The following is a 22735-nucleotide window of genomic DNA, read 5'->3' as shown; positions in this document are numbered from 1 at the left end:
CGATACAATACACGTATATACAAACATTATATTTGCTATGTAATCTATGTACGTATGTCTATACAAATTATATATTTGTTATTGGAGTAATACTACACATTTAAATTTTTTTATAAATATTATTTAATTAAATTAAATAATAAAATTTAAAATAATATTAGTCATAATTAATTTTTATTATATTAAACTAACTTAATTAGATTTGATTAATAAAAATACTTGGATTTATAGCATTATTTTTATTATTGTTTGGCTTGATTTTTGAGAATCTCCACATAAATTTGTATTAATAATTTTAATTTGAAGAGCAGATATGATTTTTTTAAAAAAAATAAAACTAGAATTTATTACAAAAATTACTTCCCCAATCCTAGGCATTACACCCATGTTTCACACACACACACTCACACACGGATTCTTAAACCAACAACCAGCCTCAGCTGAGATTTGAAAAGCGTTGTATGAGGCAGACAGGTATGCCAACTGTGCTGGGCCTCAGCTGCACTTATTGTTAAGTTTAAAAAATTAATAATAATTAATTGATGATGATCAAATATTATTATTAGGTTAAAAGCCCAATATAATTAGTTTGTTCATTGTGCAAAAGTTATAAAGATAAAAAAACATACCCAGTAGCAAACTAATCAGGCCCGATAGTAGTTCAAGCCCATAAGCATTCATTACAATCACTCATGGCTCAAGAAAATAGTTGTTGAGCACTATCCATAACAATTCATTCCCATCTGAACCAAACAAAAAGCAACTGAATTCATTCTCTCTCTTCTCTTATTTTTTACACACGTGAAGTAGTCACAAAAAAAAGAAAAAAAAAAAAGAAATTCTGATTAGATTCAAATCAAAGAAAAAAAAAAGTGAATTACTAAAATCAGGCAAGTCAAAAGCTAGGATTTAAAAGTTAAGTTTAAATCAAGAGGTGAATCAAAAAATCTTTTTTTTCTTTGTGCTTTATTGATAACGTGTTGAGAATGCTATCCTTTTACAAGCACCAAACTGAAAATTTGAAGAAAGTAAAAGTTATGAAAACTCTATTACAAATCAAAGGTTAAGAATGAAATTTGGAGTTAAAGCATTGATGAATGACTTAGATTCTTGAAGAAGATTGAAAAAGGATAAAAGAGAAGTAGCAAAGTTTGTTTGTATGTTAGCTTTAATCACTGCTGTTGTCTTTTGTACTGCTGCTGTGATATTTGGGGAAGAAGAAGTCAACTGTTTAAACTTTTACTCCACTATTAAAAGGGTAAACGACCAAAGATTGATTCAAAGAGTGAGCACACAAGTTTGGATTCTCATAACTTTCAAGCTATCCCTTTTTCTCCTTCAGAATTTTACATTAAATTTTTTTTTTCAGTATTCATCTTTCTTTGTTTTTTTTTTTTCAATAGAAAAGGACATTATGTGAGGAATCAGTAAAAGCCATTGAAAGAAAAGGCAAAGAGAGATATAACAAAAACCAAGAAAATTATGTCAAAACTCTTTTGTATGTTTTTCTGTTTTGTACACATGATCTTGAGAGAATTCCCTTGTTAAGTTAGGTGAGCATTTAATGGTTAAAACTCTAGGGAGTAAACCTAGTCAAATATAGTTTGGATAGAAGCTGAATTTGTCCTGGATATGATTGGATTGAATCCTAGAAAAATTGGTGTTTATAGTCTTTGAAAAATAGTGAAAATTTTATCATTATTGTGGAGAAGACTAGATATAGGTCATATTACACATGGTGGTTGAACCAGGATATATGGTTGTGTGAATTTCTCTTCCCTACTCTTCTTTTATTTTTCTTTCGTGAAGAGATATAATAAAAGTGTATCCTATATTATCAATATCTTAGAAGTCCAAGCTATCCACAAATGACTTGTTGCTCTGTGTCAGTCAGTATCGTGAAGAGACAAAATAAAAATGTCCCCGAAATTTAAATTTGACAGACTTAACAGCAACTAAGTTCCTATTTCAATATGAAGTTAAAAGCAAAAGAAGTTTAAAAAGGAAGTTATAGATTCAACCCCCTCTTCTCTAGGTCATTCTCAAACCTTCAATTGGTATCAGAGCTTGGTCTCAAGAGAGCAAGCTTCATAGCTTAGAGAAAAGATCCGAATGGCTAACAACATAGGTTCAAATATTGTGACTTACATGCTCACTAAAGGTCAGTCCAACAATAGACCTCCCTTCTTCAATGGTAAGAACTACAATTACTGGAAGAAAATGGTGCAAATTTTTGTCCAATTTATTGACTACAATATATAGAAGATCATCATGAATGGTCCACAAATTCTAACAAAAACAAGTGCACAAGGAGTAGTGACACCCAAAAAAGAAGCTAAATGGAATGATGAAGACAAAAAAAAAGGTGGAGTTAAATGCCAAAGCAATCAACATGATGCATTAATCAACTAGTTTTGTGGAGTACCAAAAGATATCAAGGTACAAAACAGCAAAAGAGATTTGGGATAAATTCCAAGTAACTCATGAGGGCACCAAACAAATGAAGGAAACAAGGATCGACATGCTGAGAAAAGAATATGAAATATTTGCTACGAAGGAAGGAGAAACCATTAATGAAATAATATTCAAGAGATTTTCGATCATCATCAATAGCTTGGATGTTATGGGATGACTCACACCGAATAAGTGCTAATGAGAAAAATATTGAGAAGTCTTACCAAAGAGTGAGAAACTAAAGTTACAGTCATTACTGATAGTGGTAACCTAAAACAAATATCTTATGATGAGTTGAGAGAAAAATTCCTTACATATGAAACCACCCACTTGAACCATGATGATAAAAAAAAGAAGTGACATTAAAATCTACTGTTGAGTCATTAAAAGATGATTCCAATAATAATTTATCAGATGATAAAATTGTATTTTTTGTTAGAAGACTAAGGAGAATCATGAGAAACAAGAAAAATAGCAAAAGAACGAGCTCAAATGCAACCAGAGGGCTCTTAGTACGCTAACGCTACTACCTGCCCTCGTAAGATGTTTGGTCAAGTCCTATAACGAGCGAAACCCTCGTTTTGTGTTGCTGAGACATGCGCCTAAGGAGAAAGTCTTTTCAACCGAAGTGAGCCGAGGAGGCGGAAGGCGCAAGGAGAAGAAGTAAACTCATATCATGTTACCGAGTTCGCCGCGAAAATCACGTACAATCCCGTGGCCCTTCTGTGACCACTCCCCACCATAACCCTTAGGGATGGCATGGGCTCAACCGGTAATTTCAAATGAGTGGCGAGACGTGGCATTCGCTAAGCAGCTAAGCTGAAGTCAAATACCCGGCCGAGTCGCATGGCGTTTTAACCGAAAGAACTTTTTTTAAATCCCAGGCCGAAACTGGTGAAATCAAAGGGCATTACTTGAACGCTACTGCAGGTACATGCGAAGAAATGATAAAAAGAGCTGTATTTGCTAGAGAATTGGGCGCTCCTATCGTAATGCACGATTACTTAACAGGGGGATTCACTGCAAATACTAGTTTGGCTCATTATTGCCGGGATAATGGACTACTTCTTCATATCCATCGTGCAATGCACGCAGTTATCGATAGACAGAAGAATCATGGTATGAAGAGAGACTTCACTAAAATAACTTGTCATCATTGTAAAGAGATAGCCACTATAAGTATGACTGTCTTAAATTCAATAAAAAAGAGAGAACTAAGAAAAAGAAAAAAAATGTTCTGATAGCATCTTGAGAGGACTTGGAGAACAATTTTAAAAAAGAAAAAGAATCCGAACAGAAAACTTATGCTTAAAGTTTGTTTTTATAAAATTTTTGTTGAATTTGTCCTAAAATATTTTAAAAAATTAGCCATAAATAATATATTTGATGTAAATAAATAATTTTTAAAAAAATATTAAAACAAAATATAACTAAGAGTTATTTTTAAGATTTTTACTAAATTTTAGAAATAAAAAATATTTTATTACACAAATAAATACAAATCAATATATATTATTAGTGAAATATCACGAACCCTAAACAAAATAGGCCAATATGGTATATCTTTGTTTTCGTTAACTAAATTTGTATCATTGATATAAAATCTTTTAACCGATCTGAGTAATTAAATTTTAATATTATTTTAATAAAATATTTATTTTATTTTATTGTGGACTTAGATAGTAGGTATCCGTATTATATAACAACCACAATATTCACCAACTGTTAAGTCGGGAATCAGCGTGAAGCTTTGGAATTACTACTATGGAAAATAATAAAAAAATATATATTTGTTGACACATCAATTCCACCAAAAAATTGGAATTGCAACCTAGCTCCAAGTTCTTTTTATCATTTTCGGATGAAACTGAAGACATGTGTAGTATCAATACCAAAGTTGTAAAAACTGAACTGTTCATTAAATCGATTAAGTTATTGGTTTAATAGTTTAATGATTTAATGAGAGTTGGACTTAGGTCAAATCGATTTAAATAAATATACAATAAAATTATTAAAAATTTAATATACAATTTTAAATATTCAAATTTAATATTGTTTAAACTAATAAAATTTTAAAATTTATCATTTTAGTATTTTACATAGTAATTTATTCATATTTTATCATTAAGAATTCATAATAAAAGAAAAAAATTTTGTGATATAAAAAACAGAAATGAATTCAAAGATTTAAAATTAAAAACATAATTATTGAGAATCAATACATATTGATCATATTATTTTAAACTAAAAATTGAATCACACTTCCAAATACAAAATGTGCACACTATATAAAAGTTATTGACCTGAAACAGAATAACTAACTAATAATCAAGAGTTTACCTTCTCTTCTTTCACTTTTTCTTAAACTAAATCTTGTTCTATTACATTTATATTCTCAATACTAATCAAGTATTCAAGAAAAACTTAGAATCCAAAAACTTCTCAACATCCAAAAGCATTCAAAGCCGAAGAATTCAAAAACCAAAAAAAAAAAAAAAAGCAAATTACTCTCTCTTCTTCTTCTTCTTCTTCTTCTTCGAATTCACCGAGCATGAAACTTGATCAAAAACCAAAATCTGGAGAAATCCACGCATAACGAATTAAGACATTCCCATATAATGCACACTGTTAAGAAAACTAACATTAAGTCATATATGCTACTAAGCAAACTTAACACAGGTTCATATAACTTAGAATTTCACATCTCCAAAAGAATAATAGAGTGAAGTTTCAGGGCTTTTCAACAATTTTTTAGTCTGCTTTAGCTGAGGCTATGTATTTCACAACATTGGCACAGCGAACAAGCTTATTAGTTTTTTCATCTTGGATTTCAACTGAAAACTCTTCTTTTAGTATCAAATCAGAACTAGATCTAGTTGAAGAGCACAAGTATCTCAATTGTATATTGACACATTCATTCCCAGCAAAGTACCATCAACAACTCAGAATTAGAAGAATTAGAAAAAAAATCAGCAACCAACAACTCAAAAATCAGAATCAATATAACAAAACCTAACAAAACTCAAAAATCAGAATTAATATAACAAACCAAGTTTTTAAGTTTAACTAATTTTACTTGGAAACAAGCCAACAACTAGTAAATTAAATCAGAATTTAAAAAAGCAGCACAAAAATAACTCAAAAAATTACCAATAATTAATAATAATTAATCCAGAAGTCAGAACAAAACAACAACAATCCATCCCTGCTAACAACAATGAACAACGAAAAAAATTAACTCAGAAAACAACTAATTAACCCGGAAAAAAACCATCAACATAATTAAATCCAGAAAAATAGTAACTAACTCCCAAAAAATGAAATTGAAAAAGCAGTAGAGGGATGGAGGCTTACCAACGGTGACAGTGACTAAGCTACGAGAAAGAGAGAGAGAGAACAGAGACGAAGCAGAAAAATGTCGACGAGAAGCAAGCATGCATGAGCGACGGCAATGAGAGAAGTCCACGACTGAGTTGAGGCACGCAAGTGAGAGCCATAAGCGAACCAAACTTAACAAAACAGAAAAATCAGCAACTCAGGGCCGCCGACAACTGGCTTGACATTTGAGAGGGCCGATCAGACCTTCGAGAGGGTTGTCACTGTCAGTGGCGAGAGTGGCGGGGGCCAGTACGCGTTCTGGAACTTGAAAGTGGCTGCAGCTCTGATAGGGTTTCGTAAATCCAGACCTATAGTAGCGAACCGGGATGCCCAAACCCGGTCGATTTATACAGTTCGCCAATTAACCACCGATTCATTCGATTTTTCCTCTGATTTTTGGCAAATCGGTTTTTAGCATCAACTAGACTGACTAAATGATCGATTTCCGGTTAATTTAGTCGAACTGGCCAGTCCGGTCAGATTTTCAGAACATTGATAAATACAGTGTTTCATTGGATAAATAGTAAGAGGTAAGAAAAAATAAATAAGAAAGAGAAAGAGTAAAAAAGGATAATTTATGTTGTTTCGATGGCAATTGTAACAAATAATATTTATTAATAGTTGTTTGTTTCGGTACGATGATAAATTCATACGTATTAATACGATAAAAACGTGGACAAATTAAAATACGACATGCGGATTATATTTTTTACGTCAATAATTAATTATTTTCGTTTTAAATATATATCATATCAATACTTTTACTGAATCACCCTTATACTTTAATAAAAATAAAAAATATTTTTTATTTAATTTTATAAAATGGCTTAAATATCTTATTTTTTTATATTGGACAAAAACTATCTTAATCCTTTTAATTTAGTCAAAATTTAATTAGCTTTAAGTTTATAATTTTAAATCTGAATCAATTTAAAAAACAAAACTAAAATACATTTCATTATTCATATACACTAAAAGATTGCTTCATTTTTCAAGAACCCTAATCTAATCTTTTCTACTCCCATTCATACAAAAAAGAAGAACACATCTAAAAAATTGTTCTTCATTATTGTATACCAGTCTACTAATAAAAAGCACATCACCCCCTAATCCTCTACCGGACATCAGCAGTCTATCCTCACCCTCTCCCTTCCTTGTACCCGTGCTCTCTCTCCGTCGGTCTTCACGCAGTAGCAGCACGCTCTAGCAGCCACCTTGTCGTTCTCCGTCTGGACAAAGAAGAAGAAGAATCCAATTCCTCCACGTCATTTTTAATTAGGTTTTTCTCTCAAGTTTCTTAGGATTTTTAATTAGAATTTTGTAGTATTTTATAGTTCAAGTTTTGATCTTTGATTCTAGCCATTTTCATTGTAAGTATTTTTTAATTTTCTCTTTTATTACACTACTTGTTCTACACTTTCTTATATTTTACTTTTCTTTATCAATACATATACAGTTTTGCAATCTTGTATTTCTAGTTGACGAATTTGATGATTGTTGGCTTTTACATGTTTATTGAGTTGTCTTTGTTGAGTTTGATCATTTGCTTGTTTATAGTCTTTATCATTTTTCCAATTTTGCCATGTTTTATGATTATGCCCTCCATGTGTTTGATGAAATGTCAATTTTGATTATGGGGTAGATTTCCACCCTTTGACTTAGGAAAATGAGTATATGAATTACTAGAGCCATAATGTCCGACATTTAGTGATAATTCTTGGGTTGTTAATTGTTATTGTTTCCACTAACGCTAGCTTCTTACTAAGGTAATTAGTAAGTTAGTTAGGATTTGTGGATTAATAACAATTATGCTTACTTGACCTATTCTTCGATGTTAAGAGTTGACTTAGTGAGATTAATCCATCATAATTATCATAGTTATAGTTATGGCAAGGAAGGGATTCCATAACTAATCCCAAGTCAAGGCTTCATTTATGTTTTGAACCACTTTTCTCTCAGTTTTAAAGCATTACTTGTCTATATTACATACTTAGTTCTTTTATTCCTTTATTACTTTATTAATTGCAATTTTGGATCATTCTTTTATCTCTTTATTGTTTGCTTCTTTATTGAAAACTCCTTTGCTTTCTTGCAACTAAAATTGTGCGCTCTTAGACATTAGTTCCTAGAGAAGACGACCCGAGGTTTAATTACTCTCGGTTATTTTAAATTGAAATTTAAGCTTTGATTGAGAGGGTTACTTGTTGGTTTGGACTATGCTATCAATGAAGAAATTGTTTTGCTAAAATTTCTGAACCGACACAATTCTCTCATCTATCAAGTTTTTAGCGTCGTTGCCAGGGAGCTAGTACAATGAGTGCCATAATTTTGGTTATTGTGAATATGTGAATAGTGCGAATAGATACTTTTTGAGTTGTTTGATTATTTTTGCTATTAATTAGGATTTTGTTTCTTTTGTTAATTGATGTCTCTAGTTTTTATTTTCAATTTTCTCTATGAGTTATCATCCTCTTGGTTTGGAGTATGGTTATGATCATTTTGTAGGGCTTGATAACTTCAATTTTGGATTGCATCATGGAATTGGAGCATCGGTTTTAGAAGGAGCAACCTCCCCCATGCTACAACGAGCCAAACCCTTCCCAATATACATACCCAAACCAAGGATATGATGGATTTCACTTTGATTATGCACTTTCACCACCATATGCCTATGACCCGCACCCCCAGCATAATCCTCAATCACCACATTTTCAAACACCACACCATTACCACCATCCACCTTCTTACATACCACCTCAAAACACTTACCAATATGAACTACCTCCCACATATACAACATTTTTCCCAAACAATGAACCTCTTTCTTCACCCCAATATAAAGCCCTCCAACCCTTGATCCAAGACCATCAAGACATTCAAGGGCAATTCATGGCCACCATAGCTGAAGCGGTGAACCGCTTGGTCCTACTACGCTCATCCGATCAAGGCCCTTCTCTTGAAGAATATGAATCATTGACTAAAGGGTGTAGTGAGGAGGAGAGCATGGAGCCACAAGGGAAAGAAGAAGAATTAGAGCATGAATTAAAACAAGACGAAGAAAGTGAGGTATGTGAACCGGAAGAGGTAAAGGGAGAATTGAGGAAGATTGATCAATATATGGATTCCATCATTGATAATTTTTTGTCCGCATTGGTCAAAGCCCTCAATGATCTTGATGAACCTTCCCCCTTTGGATTTGAAGAAGAGGTTGATGTGGACTTCACACAACCTCCAAAGTATGACTTAAGTGATGGGAAAGAGGAGGTTGGTGAGGAAGCAATTCCGTTCCAAGAACATATTGATTGGGTGGCAATTTCACCGATGAACTTCATTGGCCCCCATCAATATGCTATCTTGGAGACGGATTACTAACTTAAGGTCTTTCTTAGGTTGTTACATGGTCTTTCTTAGGTTGATGTGGACTTCACACAACCTCCAAAGTATGACTTAAGTGATGGGGAAGAGGAGGTTGGTGAGAAAGCAATTCCGTTCCAAGAACATATTGATTGGGTGGCAATTTCACCGATGAACTTCATTGGCCCCCATCAATATGCTATCTTGGAGACGGATTACTAACTTAAGGTCTTTCTTAGGTGTTACATGGTTGATGAACGGAAATTGCCAATCGGTATAAAATTTCACAAATGAAATCTCGTTGCAAGTATAGTTCTAAACCAACAAACAATTCCTCAATAAAAAATTTGTTTGTCACATGTACAAATCCCAATAAAACAAATCGAAGTATTTAAACCTCGGGTCATCTCTCAAAAAATTGCAGGAAAGTGTTCTTGTTATTGGCTAGGAAGTATATTTTGGGGTTTTTGGATAAGAAACAAGAAATGTAAATTGTAAAAGAAATAAACTAATAACTAAGAAAGCTCTTGGCAAGGTATGAGAACTAGAAGTCCTATCCTCGTTATCATCATCAAATGTGACAAGAATTGTCTATTACTCCACTTAGTTAACCTCTAACTATGAAGGAAAGTCAAGTGGATATCAACTTGAGACCACAAGTCCTAGTCAAATCATAGTGAAAGACTAGCTTTAGTGGCATTCAAATTGACTAGCAACTTCCAATTATCAATCAACAAAAGAGTTTGATAACTCAAGTGTCACCAATTACTCAACTAAAGCCAAGAGGAGAAAAATCTAAGCTATGACTAAAAGAAACATTTCATCAAACACTTAATGGGCATAAACATAGAGCATGGCAAATTGCAAGAATTAAAGGGAACTACAACTACAAAAACAAGAGATCAACAATAGGAAACTAAAGCAGATATAAGAAGACATGGAAATCATAAATTGCATTGAACGAAAATGGAGATCTACATAAGAGTTCATACACTAAAATTAACAATATAAAGGAACTACGAGAGAAGTAAAAATGCTAGAACAAGTAAGATAAAAGGAAAATTAAGGCAAAAGAAGAAGTAAATCTAGATCTAAAAGGAAAATAAAACTAAGAACCCTAATCTAGAGAGAGGAGAGAGCCCTTCTCTCTAGAATTCTACATCTCTCAGTAAAACTAAAGTGTATGTATCATCCCCCTTGACCCATCTTAAATTCTGCATGTAATAGGTTCAGAGATGAGTTGGATTTGGGCCTAGGAAGCTCAGAAATCGCTTCCAGCATTTTCACTTTTATGAGGCCACGTGCGAGCAGCGACACATACGCGTAGGTCACGCGTATGCGTCGCTTGACATTTTTCTATCCACGCGTACGCGTAGTGCACGCATACGCGTCGCCATGCGGCTTCATCTTCCACGCGTGTGCGCCTGCCACGCGTGCGCATCGATGTATGCACTCCAAATCCTTGTTTTTCCATGAGTTCTCCACTTTGCATGCTTTTCTCTTCACTCCCTTGATCCATTCCTAGCCTTTTCATCTTGAATCCACTAACAAACACATCAAGGCATCTAGTAGGGGTGGCAAAACGGGTCGAGCCCGTCGGGCCGATCCGCTAAACTCGCTAAAAAGACGGGTCAGGCTAGGATTTGGAGCCTGCCAAATTAAAAAAATCCGCCAAACCCGCACCGCCAAATTGGCGGATTTTGGCGGGGCGGAACGGTTCACCGGGCCAAAAATTTTTATTTTTCTTTTTTTTTATTAAATAAAAGAGTGATTACTATTATAAAATTAATAATTATATAATTTTTAAACACTTTTTTCATTTTTTGTTTTTATTCTTCTTTTAGTTATTAACTTTATTTATTTTATTTTACAATTTCGTATATATGCTCAAATGATGTGACTTATTTTTTAAAATAAAGATGATTCTATTAACAAATATTATTTTGAACAATTTTATTAAAGTTAAAAATTAAAAAAAAGATAGTGAAAAAAATTATATTATAGTTTGACTATTTTTTATTTGTATTTGATTTTTTAATTATTATTTTTTGGTTAATTTTAATGAATTTTATTGTAGTTAGCAAATTAAGGCCTAAAAAGCATGTTTTCATACTTAAGCACAAATTAGGAGATAGTTATGAAACCATGCCATTTCATTGAATACATGTAGAAAAAGTTGATAAAATCTCCTAAATTAAGCACAAGATAAACCCTACAAATGGAGTTTATCAATGGTAGAGAAATGAGTGTTAGTTGTCAAGTGAATCCAAGGCTCTTCAAGAAAACCAATTCAAGAGTTTGAGTTCAAGTGGGATGTAAAGTACCATTGGGTGATTTGTGGAGAGTATTGGGTTACTTCAGGGGTAATTTGAGAGTTTGTCCATCTGACTTGAAGCATATAGATCAACAAGAATGAGAAAGGAAACTAGAATATGAGATCCCGAAGGACCTATGAAGTGCAAGCTTGGATGGAGATTCAAGGAAGAGTGGAAACACAAGCCAGCCTAACAAGAGTCTCCTCAACAAGTCCAACTTAAGGACTATAAACCAAAGTGTTAGGTGGGAGACACCCTACCATGATAACATTGTTCCAACCTTTCTCTTCTTTTAGCTTTTGCTTATTAAATTTTGTCTCTTGAACTCCTCTCTTTTTGTTTATATTTTGACTTAGTTGCTTTTTGTTATGATTGGTTGACTTAGGAGTAGTTTAATCTTTGAGTTCGATAGGTTAATTTGCATATGGGCCATGAAATTTTGAATGTTTGTATGTTTGGGGTGAAATTTTGATTGAGCTAAGGTTGAGTACCTTAGAATTTGAGAAAAAAATTTTGGAAAAAAAGGGCATCGTACGTGCGCACGCCCTTGTGCGTGCGCACGCAATCTCTATATTTCGTTTCATGTGCGCGCGCACACTAGCCTGCGCACCCTCTGTTCAGAGCGCTCGCACTACTTGTGCGTCGGCGCTCCCCTGTTTTTCTTGCGCTTTGTGCGTGCGCACCCACCTGTGCGTCCACACACCAGCTTTCACCCTTTCTGCTGGGAGCGGTGGCACACCCTGTGCGTATGAACCCCAATCAAATTTTGCTTCTATGGGTGCGCGCGCACACATGATCCTTCCCCCAAGTTATTAAAAAAATAGCGTGTTCTGTGCGTGCGCACACGCACACTTCTTCACTCCCTCTCTGTCCAGAGCGTTCGCACACCCTTGTGCTGGCGCACACTTCCTTTTTTCACCTAGTGTGCGTATGCATAAGTGTTGTTTTGAGCAAAATTTTTATTGCACGTTGTATTAAGCCCTAACGCACTTCCACCCCCTCCATCCCTCTCTTCTCTTACTTTTTTTCATGTTTTTCTACTTGTTTTACTTAGTTTTAATTGCTTTTCATTTTCATTTTAGTAATTATATTAGTTTTGGTTTAGTTGTTTCTTAATTGAATAAATTGCAAGTATTTGATTGATGTTAATTGGGTTGGTTCTTGCTTGAATTTTGGCATGGTTTTTGATGAATATATGTACTGAGCATCAAATCCTTGTTTGATTGCCTAAATGAACTGAGTTTGATTCATATGTTGTAGCTACCATATACATTAGATTATATCCTTTTGTGGCAACTTAATCATGAATTGTGCACTTTTACTTAAGTGAATTGAGTTGAAATTACTTGTTCATCATGATTTCCATATCAAATTCATCACATTACAAGGCACTTGTTTATTTTTAATGCTTTGCATTTGTTTGAGTGACTCAACTTGATTCTTATCAAGCTTGTCACTTTTTGCAACAAGTACATTTACCATGTGGCTATTCCATTATTTTTCATGATGAATAAGGAGTTTTCTTTTCATTATTGGATGGTTATTATTTATTGTGCTTCTATATCAATTTTGCGCTTCCACTTGCACAATTTCAATATCTAATATCTCATATATTCAATTCACTTTAGTTGTGATTTCCTAGGTTTGTTTGTGCCTTCACTATTGCTTATCTTTACTTGGGACCTAGGCTACTTAATTGAGGAACACATGCTATTTTTCTTTTGATTGTGTGGACACCGTTTTACCCAGTCAATGTGTGTTTTCTAAACCGTGTACACTTAGAATACACACATTGTCTTTTATCACACCACACTCATATGAACTCTTCCTCAATTCTGATTTATTTATTTTATCCAGCATCCCAAGCCCCCGCCTCCGCCAGCTAAAGATGGAGTCTCATATTTCTTCACCCCTGGGTCATGTGTGTGCACGGAGGACCGTGCAACGTTTAAGTGTGGGGGAGGATCTACAATTTTCGGAGCGTAAATTTCTCTTTCTCAACACTTTGCACTATTTTCTAGTTTTTAATAGTTATGTTTTGTGAATATTTGTTTATTATTTTATTGCATTGCACTTTACTTAGTTTGCTTATAGTTTTATTTGCATGTTGTCTACTATAAGAAATAAGTTTGGTAAAAACAACAAGGAATTTTCAAGAAATCCCTTTTAGGGCGTTCTATTGATTAGATTTGAAACTTGTTTTTTGACTTGCTTGAAGTATTCTTTTTAATGGAACATAGAAAAGAGTTAGAACAAAACACCTAGTGAGATTTGAGCTTTATTGGATGGTTGCACATCTTCAACCACAAATTTTGTTCTTATGTGTTATACTCCTTTCATGATTGTGATCTTAGATTTGCTTGAATTTTTATGCCCTATATTTGATGTTTTGAATGCATTTAGTATGATTGAGACGATTTTTGAAATTTAAACTCACTAACCCATATGACTAACCCTTATATTTACCATTGTAACCCAATTTTGAGCCTTTAATTTCCATTTGTTCTAATTTTAAGCACACCTTTTGCCCTAAGCAAAAAACTATTAATGTCTATTAATTGTATCTTTGATTAGTTTGGGTTGAGTAGTATGTTTTATTTAAGTGTAGGGGAAGATTTGTGGAAAAATATTGGTAGTTAGTTTTCTTTGGGTGTTCATTGAGAAAATTTGAAAAGATGGGTAAATACTCATGCATTCATTACTTAAAACATATGCATCTCTTTTTGACAATATTAAAAAAAAGTTTTAGTGTATATTTTTTTGAAAAAAATGAAAAAAGAAAAAAAAGAAAAGAAAAGAAAAGAAAAAATGAATGATAATAATAATGCTAAATAAAAGAATGCATATGTGGTTGAATTAGAAAGAAGAATGTATGAGTGAATATCAGAAAAAGGGAATGAATGGGGAGTTAGGTTATTTTTTGTGTGTGTAAATAGGTTAATATGATTAGGCAGAACACTTGAACTAATCAAAGATCCAATCTACTAGTCCACTTAACCATATTAATCCTACCCTTACCCTAACCCTATTACAACTCTCAAAAGTCCTCATGATATTTGCATTCATGCATCAAGTATGTGTTGATTGTTAGATAACTAGCAAATCCTAAAAAACATGACTAAAGGAGAATTGAGTGATTAAGCCCTACACACTGAGCGATTAGAGTGTAAACACATCCAGTGAGGGGTTCAATTACTTAATTCTATGTTTCCATCTCTTATCCTATATCTTCTTGCAAGTTGCTTGTTAGTCTTTGAAAATTTCAAATCGAATCTTTGGACATTGGCCATATTGCTATATTTTCTTACCATAGCCCTAAGGTTTTATTTTGGATTGATTGAGATTTCATTGTTTGTTTTTTTCCAAAATCCATAGGAACCATATTATAGATAGAGGTAGTTAACATTTAGCATAGTTGCATACATGTAAGTAGTTGCATTGAATAAGTTGCTTGTCTTTTTACCCTTTTCCTTTGATTGTGATTAGCATGAGGACATGATATTGTTTAAGTGTGGGGGAATTGATGAATCCATATTTGACGATAAATTTTGGATTGATTTGAGTGGATTTCATCATATAAACCCACATTTATTCATCTAAATAGCATGCTTTTGTGTTTTCTCTTTAAATTACGTCTAATTGTGAAAACATACTCTTTTGTGCTTAATTTGATCAATTTTTATTCCAGTTGCATTCCATTCGATACCTTGATGTTTTGTTGAGTGATTTCAGATGCAATAGGTAGGAATGGCTTGACAAGAATGGAAGAAGGGCATGCAAGAGGGAGGAAACATGAAGAAACAAAGGAGAAAAGCACTACGAAGTGTGCGTGCGCACAACCTGAGAATTCGGCCAAGTGTGCGTGCGCACATACCTGTGCGTACACAAGGTACCAGCGCGTGACTTCGTTAAAAAATCACGTAGCTCGCGATTTTGGAGGTTTTTTGGCCCATTTCTGAAGGTGCTGAAACATATATGATGGGGCAAGCAACACCATATCATAACATACACTACCATACAATATAAAACATACTTAAGAGTAGTTTTAGGTAGTTTAGTTTAGGTTTTTAATTATAATTTTGTAGAATTTTATAGTTCAAGTTTTGATCTTTGATTCTAGCCATTTCCCTTGTAAATATTTCTTAATTTTTTCTTTTATTACACTACTTGTTCTATGCTTTCTTATATTTTACTTTTCTTTATCAATACATATATAGTTTTACAATCTTGAATTTCTAGTTGATGAATTTGATGATTGTTGGCTTTTACATGTTTATTGAGTTGCCTTTGTTGATTTTGATCATTTGGTTGTTCATAGTTTTTATCATTTTTCCAATTTTGCCATGTTTTATGATTATACCCTTCATGTGTTTGATAAAATGTCAATTTTGATTATGAGGTAGATTTTCACCCCTTGACTTGGAAAAATGAGTATATGGATTATTAGAGTCATAATATCCGACATTTAGTGATAATTCTTGGGTTGTTAATTGTTATTGTTTTCACTAACGCTAACTTCTTACTAAGGTAATTAGTAAGTTAGTTAGGATTTGTGGATTAATAACAATTATACTTACTTGACCTATTCTTCGATGTTAAGGGTTGACTTAGTGAGATTAATCCATCATAATTATTATAGTTGTGGTTATGGCAAGGAAAGGATTCCATAACTAATCCCAAGTCAAGGCTTCATTTATGTTTTGAACCACTTTTCTCTCATTTTTAAAGCATTCCTTGTCCATATTACATACTTAATTCTTTTATTCCTTTATTGCTTTATTAATTATAATTTTACATCATTCTTTTATCTCTTTATTGTTTGCTTCTTTATTGAAAACTCCTTTGCTTTCTTGCAATCAAAATTGTGCGCTCTTAGACAGTAGTTCTTAGAGAAGACGATCGGAGGTTTAATTACTCTCGATTATTTTAAATTGAAATTTAAACTTTGATTGAGAGGGTTACTTGTTGGTTTGAACTATGCTATCAACGAAGAATTTGTTTCACTAAATTTCTGAACTATCGTGATTCTCTCTGTCAAACTCCAATTTGCGAAATTTAAGGGGAAGGAGAACTATATCACCGTCAATTTCTACCAAAAAAAAGTAACATCAATATGAAGAAGAGGAAGATACGAACACTTTGGTCGGATTAGATTTTTTATTCGAGTTACAGATCTCAAGAAATCGAACGCCAAGGTTCATGGCTTTTATAGTTTCTTATTCTCTCCCTCACGGCCTTCTTTTTTTTGTTTATTTCTTCTTGGTTCGGTTCCAAGAGACAATGAAGGGTAATGATGATATTAATTAAGGTAGTGATGAGTTGTCAAAAAATGGAGTTGTGTGTCGCGTTATAAGGCTGCTAAGTCAGCAACTCAAATTATAAATATCCTAAACGAATAATTATAAAAATTGGATATATTAAAACCCAAGTAATAATATATATAAGTTACTAATATAAAGGACATTAGTAACATAATAATAAGAGATATACAATGAAACATTAATAAAGACAAGTTTACCGAAGAGTACCGATATTTAGTCATATGGGTAGATATCAAACTTGATAATAATATTGTTAACTAATTTTTTTTTTAAAATTAAAAATATCAATTACTCAAATTAAAATATATATGTATATATATAATTTTTATTATTTATAAATTATTAAAATTATAGTTTTATTTATATAATATTTCACAATAACAAAAAAATATAAAAATATGAATTTAATTCAATTCTAATAATTATGAAATTAATTTAATTACTTTTAATAAAATAATTTTTAAAAATAAAGAATTCCAATTAATAAAATAAATTATAATTTATTTATATTTAGATTTTAAAAAATGTGGATCATTACAACAATCAGAGGATGAGGAAGTTGAATCTAATCCAACTCATGTTTCTAAAACTCAGGCAAGGCGAAGATCAAATCAACCAGTTACCGAAGCCAACGAAAGTCGGTCCATTTACTATAGATGTCAGGATTTTCAATTGCTTAGAAATTTTTCTTTACCTATGACGTTAACACTTTATGATGCTTTGGTGAACTCAAAAAGGATGTCAAGAAATTTTGTTCAATGATGCTAGTGAAAGGTGTTTCTTTTATGTCATTATTTTTTTACTTTTTTAGATAGTTCTGCACTTAATTGATTTTTTTTTGTCTATAGTATCTATTTCATGTTTTTAGGAACTAACTAAACTTTTTAAGGATCAATTCACAACATTCTCTATTTATTTACATGATTTAGATTACTTGAGTATAATTAAGCAAGGACAACAAGAGAGTCTTCGTGATTATGTTACTCGGTTCATAAAGATAGTTATGAGCATTCTAAATCTTCATCCAGAAGTCCATCTTTATTCAATAAAGGGCAGACTTCGGCCAAAAAAGTTTCAGGAGACTATTGTGGTTACAAAGCCAAAGACACTTGCTAAATTTCGTGAAAAGGCAAAAGGTCAAATGAAAATTGAAGAATTTAGACAAACTCAACATCTAAATAAGGGGAACACTAACAAAGACGATAAAGCTCGGGATGCTAAGAAACTCTTTCCGCTCACACCTCGATATGACTCTTACATGCAGTTCAACGCTAAGCGAGAAGAAATTATTAAGGAAATTTTAAATGCCAAGCTTATCTAACCTTTGCAAAAGGCAGGTACTTATCAAGATATGAAAAATGTAGACAAGACAAGATATTGTGCTTTTCATCGGAAACATAGTCATACTGCTGATGAATGTGTGGTGGCCAAGGATTTATGGAGCGACTAGCTCGACAAGATCATTTGGATAGATACATTTGATAGTCACATTCAAAAGAGAACAAGACATTCTACCAATCATTCCTCTGCAAGACAGCATTCAAAAGATAAAAGTAAAAATATCATAGATAACCTACTTAACCACTAATTGTATCTCTAAAAATGTCAGTAATTATATCTCTAAAAAATTTACTGGTGGTGGCATCCCTAATTCTGCACACAAGCGTACATATTGAGCTGTTTTCTATGGAGGGAGCAAGTAGCTCTGTACAACCTCAGCCTAATAATCTAAAAATGGTATTTTACCCACCTGATTATAGAACCACAACCACAACCACAAATTTGGATGATCCAACGGTCATTTCCATATAACTAGGGGATTTGATTGTACGCAAAGTCCTTCTATCCTTCTAGATTTCAGGAGCAGTGTCAAGGTCCTTTTTTATTCCACATTTTAAAAAATACAACTGAGTGATCACATACTACAACCATCATCCAGTGATTTTGTGGGTTTCTCAAGTGAACGTGTTCCTGATTTAGGTTCTGTGTGGTTTTTAAGCGCACAGGTGAGCATCCTTTACTAAAATTTTGGATATCTACTAATATCTTCTTGTCGATTACTATAGTCCTTATAATATTATACTTGGTCATTCTTTTCTAAATAATTTTAGTGCTATTATCTCCACAATTTATCTTTATATTAAATTTCGTGTACATGGTGATATTATTACTACTATACACAGTGACCATCAAAATCCAGCACATACTGATTCAATAGAATTATGTTCCTAAATGTATGGGTAGTATTTAATACTTGTTTCCAACATTAGTAAATCATTGAAGCCACAGCGAGTCTACATCTTGCATTAATGGCATTTAAAATCTCTCTACTTCAACACTTTCCTCCATTAGTTACCCTTGTTGGGTTGGAACCTATCATCTATAGTTTCATTAACATTAGCTTATCTTATGACGCATAACATATTGTACTAAGCATATAGATATGATGTACTATGTATAATCATATGTTCTATCTTATTTACATGTGAGCATCTTGTGGCAAATAACTCATTTATTTTTCTGTTGTACCATAGATTGCTGGGCACCGATCAGAAAAGATGCCAGAATCAGTAGCATATCGGCGTGGAAAACCTTCTTCAACTTCACGATTCACACTGTTAATAAAAAAAATAAGACAAGAATTCTCTAATACGTATTTAATGTCACAATTAAAGAAATATGAAGAGTTGGGCTTATAACCTAAGCCTGTCACAGTTGGCAGACACCCATCCGATCTTCTTATTCTCGTTGTCATAAATCACGATCTTATCTTGCAGCGAGATGTCTGTTGAGCAAATTAGAAAAGAAAATGTATATTACCATCAAATTTTCAGATAAAAGGGGAAGAAAGATGAGATTGGCATCAAATTTTATATTGTTGGTTTTCATTGAGTTTTACCTCCTATGATGTTAAGTTTTTCGAGACCTACTTCAGTGCCATCTAGAATCCCCAAGCATGCATTTCCATGTTTCTGTAGAAAAGGACAGAAAGTTAGGCGCATAATTTCTCTTGTTCTCTTCAATAAAGTGGTAGAAATGTTATTCATAGTCTTAGAAGGTGCCAACAGTAATAATTAGATAAGATTCTGGTGGCAGCTGAAACTGCAAATCCTTTGCTTTTTGGAAGCTCAATGCCAGGGGCTTGAAATAGCTCTTTACTTCACCTAGGGATTTAAAAGGCTTTGCACCCTTCCAACAAATCGGAAGTGAGTCATCATCAATGGCTCTTTCCAATTTCTGTCTCTTTAAATCATTACTTACCTGTATTACACATAAAAAAAGGGTTATAAGAGGGGATGGAATTTTTTATGTCTACAACACTTTTTATATCTTACCAGATCAACAGTGGCTTGATAAGCTTCAGAATTCAAATATGTGTATGAGCTGCCACTATCGAAGATAAGTTCAAGATCCTTAATAGATGTAAGCTTTCCATCGAATAAAAGTTTGGCAGGCCCTGCACTGTAGTGTTTTCTAAAGAAATGGTTGTGTGAGCTTTCTCATTTACAGAAAAAATAAAAGCATCTCTTGAGGAATTAAATAATATATACGAACTTCAACAAAAACTTACTCCAAGGAACTAGGAAACATGGGTATCCAAACAACTCCGGAAGAGGGAATGAGATCATCTCCAAAGAATAGAAACCCTCCTCCTTTCACACTTAAGCAGTGACCAATCACATCTCGAATCAAACCAAGAGCATGAAGTTGGGACAAAAAGCTTACAATGCCCCTGCCAAGGCCAAGGACTCCTGCTGTCGATGGCGGAGAGTTAAGACCAAAATACTTCTGATGATATCCACACCTACCCATACAAAAGAAAAAGAAACTCTAAATAAATTCAGGAAGGCAAATAACAATTCTGCTGCAGTATCATTCACCAATAGTACTCTTATTTGATATTGCTATCATTTCATAATTGACAATGATCAAAGTGGTAAAACCAATGACAGTATAGTACTTTTGTAGCTGAATCAACACCAGCTCAAATACTAAATCTATATTTGGTAGTTGGGAAAGGACACGAAAATGTATTTGGTGTTGCAGGTAACACAAAATAACGCATCTAAGACTCAAGACACAAATTTCTCTCATTTTCTGTCCTTCTAAATTGTTTATCTTTGTATCCCTATTTACCATAATGATTGTGCAACCAATATCACACATAAGGATAGGAAGAAAACACTCACCCAAAGCCTATCCTTGGGCGTACCACAGAGCCATTGGTGTACGGCAAGGTAATCTGATCTCGGACTAACACACCCAGCGAAGACCCTTGGTCAGCGTACTCAACCTCATAGTCGCATTGGTCCGAAGGAGCAGCACATTGATACTCATTTGATAAGTGGATTCCAGCACACAACTCTTCACCACATTGCACAAGGTTGTTTTTGGGCTTATATAATTGATCTGGTGGCTGCGAGAGTCCAAAAGATAAGATAGAGATCAAATGAAAAGCTTGCAATGACTAAACGGTTGCTATTAATATTTCATAATGGACTTAAACGTATGTTTACCTTGGTGCAACCTTTACATGGTGCATCACACTGAACCCAAGTTAGATCACTACCAGAGTCAATGTCAAAATCGTATAGTTTGGGGGGATTGCCAATGCTTAGGGACACTGTATAATGCCTGTAAAAAGAGGAACATTAAAAAAAATTTGCTAAGCAGTATAATTTAAACCTAATATTGAAAAAAGTTCACTTTAGAAAGTCAGCAGATTTATTGACGAATCAATCTGAAATTTCCTAAGCAAAATAAGACGCTTATTTCAGAACGCATGAGATTGAATAATGTTTCAAAACAATGAGCATAGTTCCCACCAAAAGACAGAAACAGGAAAAACTATCCAAAAAACCAAACCGACAAGAAATTTAAAGAAAAATATCATGCTGAAACATAATTTGGAGAAGAATCAACAATAAAAAAGTTTGATTTTCCTTTATGATAAGGATTAAAGGTTGGGGACATTAAAAAGGAATCCAAGAAATAATAGGAGACATACCCAAGAGGGTAGACATTCCCTTCAACCTGGAAAATAGCTGAGGAAGCATCAGAAGTTTTGGAATTTCGATTCTTGAGGTTTCGGGGTTGACTGACTGCTGATAAAGTGAGTGGAAAAATGACAAAAAATAACAGAAAAAGCATAACCGTGTGCAAAGCTACTATTCTCCAGCTTTTGACACTCATTTTTGGAAACGAAAGAAATTGCTTGCCGCTGAAGAATAGAGAAGAGAAGAAGACCGCAAGAAGTTTGAACTTTGAAGGTAAGGTTTTTAATTTCAATGAAGTAAGCGATGGACCTTGGAAATTGTGATTTGATTAAGAAAGGATGAGAACGCAAAAAAATGGCAAAAAAATAGAAAACACTGAAACAGAGATATACTATTGGCGTGTCTTATTCGTCTTTTATTACGTTGCTAAGCATGGTGGCGTGTCCTTCATATATGGTAACCTTTTTTTTTATTAGCTAAAAATATGAAAAAAATTAGTGGAAAACTCCAAACATCACAACAAAGGAGTAGTACTCTTTTGAAGTGCAAAGATAAAAAAAAAATATAAATAAAAGTAAATCTAGATCTAAATAAGAATAAAGTAAAAATTGACATTAAAAAATAGAAATAACGGATAAAATAAGTATTTTTTTCTTTTTTTCAACCGTACTCTTCTTTTTTAAACGTATTCTTGTTTTTAAAACTAAATTCAACCGTACTCTTATTTTATATATTTTATTTATTTTGTATTTGTATCTTATATTTATTTTTTAATATTAATATAATTTATTTTTATATTTAAAAATATTAATTTAAAATATTTTTATTTTAAATAGTCTCTTTCACATTATTTTTTTAAATGCCATAATCATTTTTAACAAAAAAAAGTTATTTATTATAAAAATAATTTATTTAA

The 22735-nt window shown here is 32.9% G+C and overlaps 1 protein-coding gene and 1 long non-coding RNA gene across 3 annotated transcripts; both read right to left on the bottom strand.

Moving 5' to 3' along the window:
* Window positions 1–362: 362 nt before the first annotated feature.
* Window positions 363–6131, bottom strand: LOC107462679 (uncharacterized). Its single transcript, XR_002366866.2, has 3 exons — window positions 5809–6131; window positions 630–785; window positions 363–499 (listed from the first exon to the last, which is right to left on the bottom strand). It is a non-coding gene; the product is annotated as an uncharacterized LOC107462679 (long non-coding RNA).
* Window positions 6132–19076: 12945 nt separating this feature from the next.
* LOC107462665 (aspartic proteinase Asp1) lies at window positions 19077–22174 on the bottom strand. 2 transcript variants are annotated; one of them, XM_016081288.3, is made up of 9 exons: window positions 21831–22173; window positions 21340–21457; window positions 21013–21239; window positions 20394–20627; window positions 20158–20296; window positions 19889–20083; window positions 19722–19794; window positions 19523–19607; window positions 19077–19437 (listed from the first exon to the last, which is right to left on the bottom strand). In XM_016081288.3, exons 1-9 carry the CDS (start codon window positions 22013–22015, stop codon window positions 19335–19337), a joined length of 1359 nt encoding a protein of 452 aa, XP_015936774.1. In that variant the 5' UTR covers window positions 22016–22173; the 3' UTR covers window positions 19077–19334. The 2 variants fall into 2 exon arrangements, with proteins under 2 accessions (XP_015936774.1, XP_020985217.1); XM_021129558.2 differs by lacking the exon at window positions 19889–20083 and having other exon boundaries at window positions 21831–22174.
* Window positions 22175–22735: the final 561 nt, after the last annotated feature.

Source organism: Arachis duranensis, chromosome 8 (assembly GCF_000817695.3).
Source record: "Arachis duranensis cultivar V14167 chromosome 8, aradu.V14167.gnm2.J7QH, whole genome shotgun sequence".
Classification (NCBI taxonomy): domain Eukaryota; kingdom Viridiplantae; phylum Streptophyta; class Magnoliopsida; order Fabales; family Fabaceae; genus Arachis; species Arachis duranensis.
Note: the sequence above shows the minus strand (reverse complement) of the source record. Positions and strands in the feature narration are given on the sequence as shown.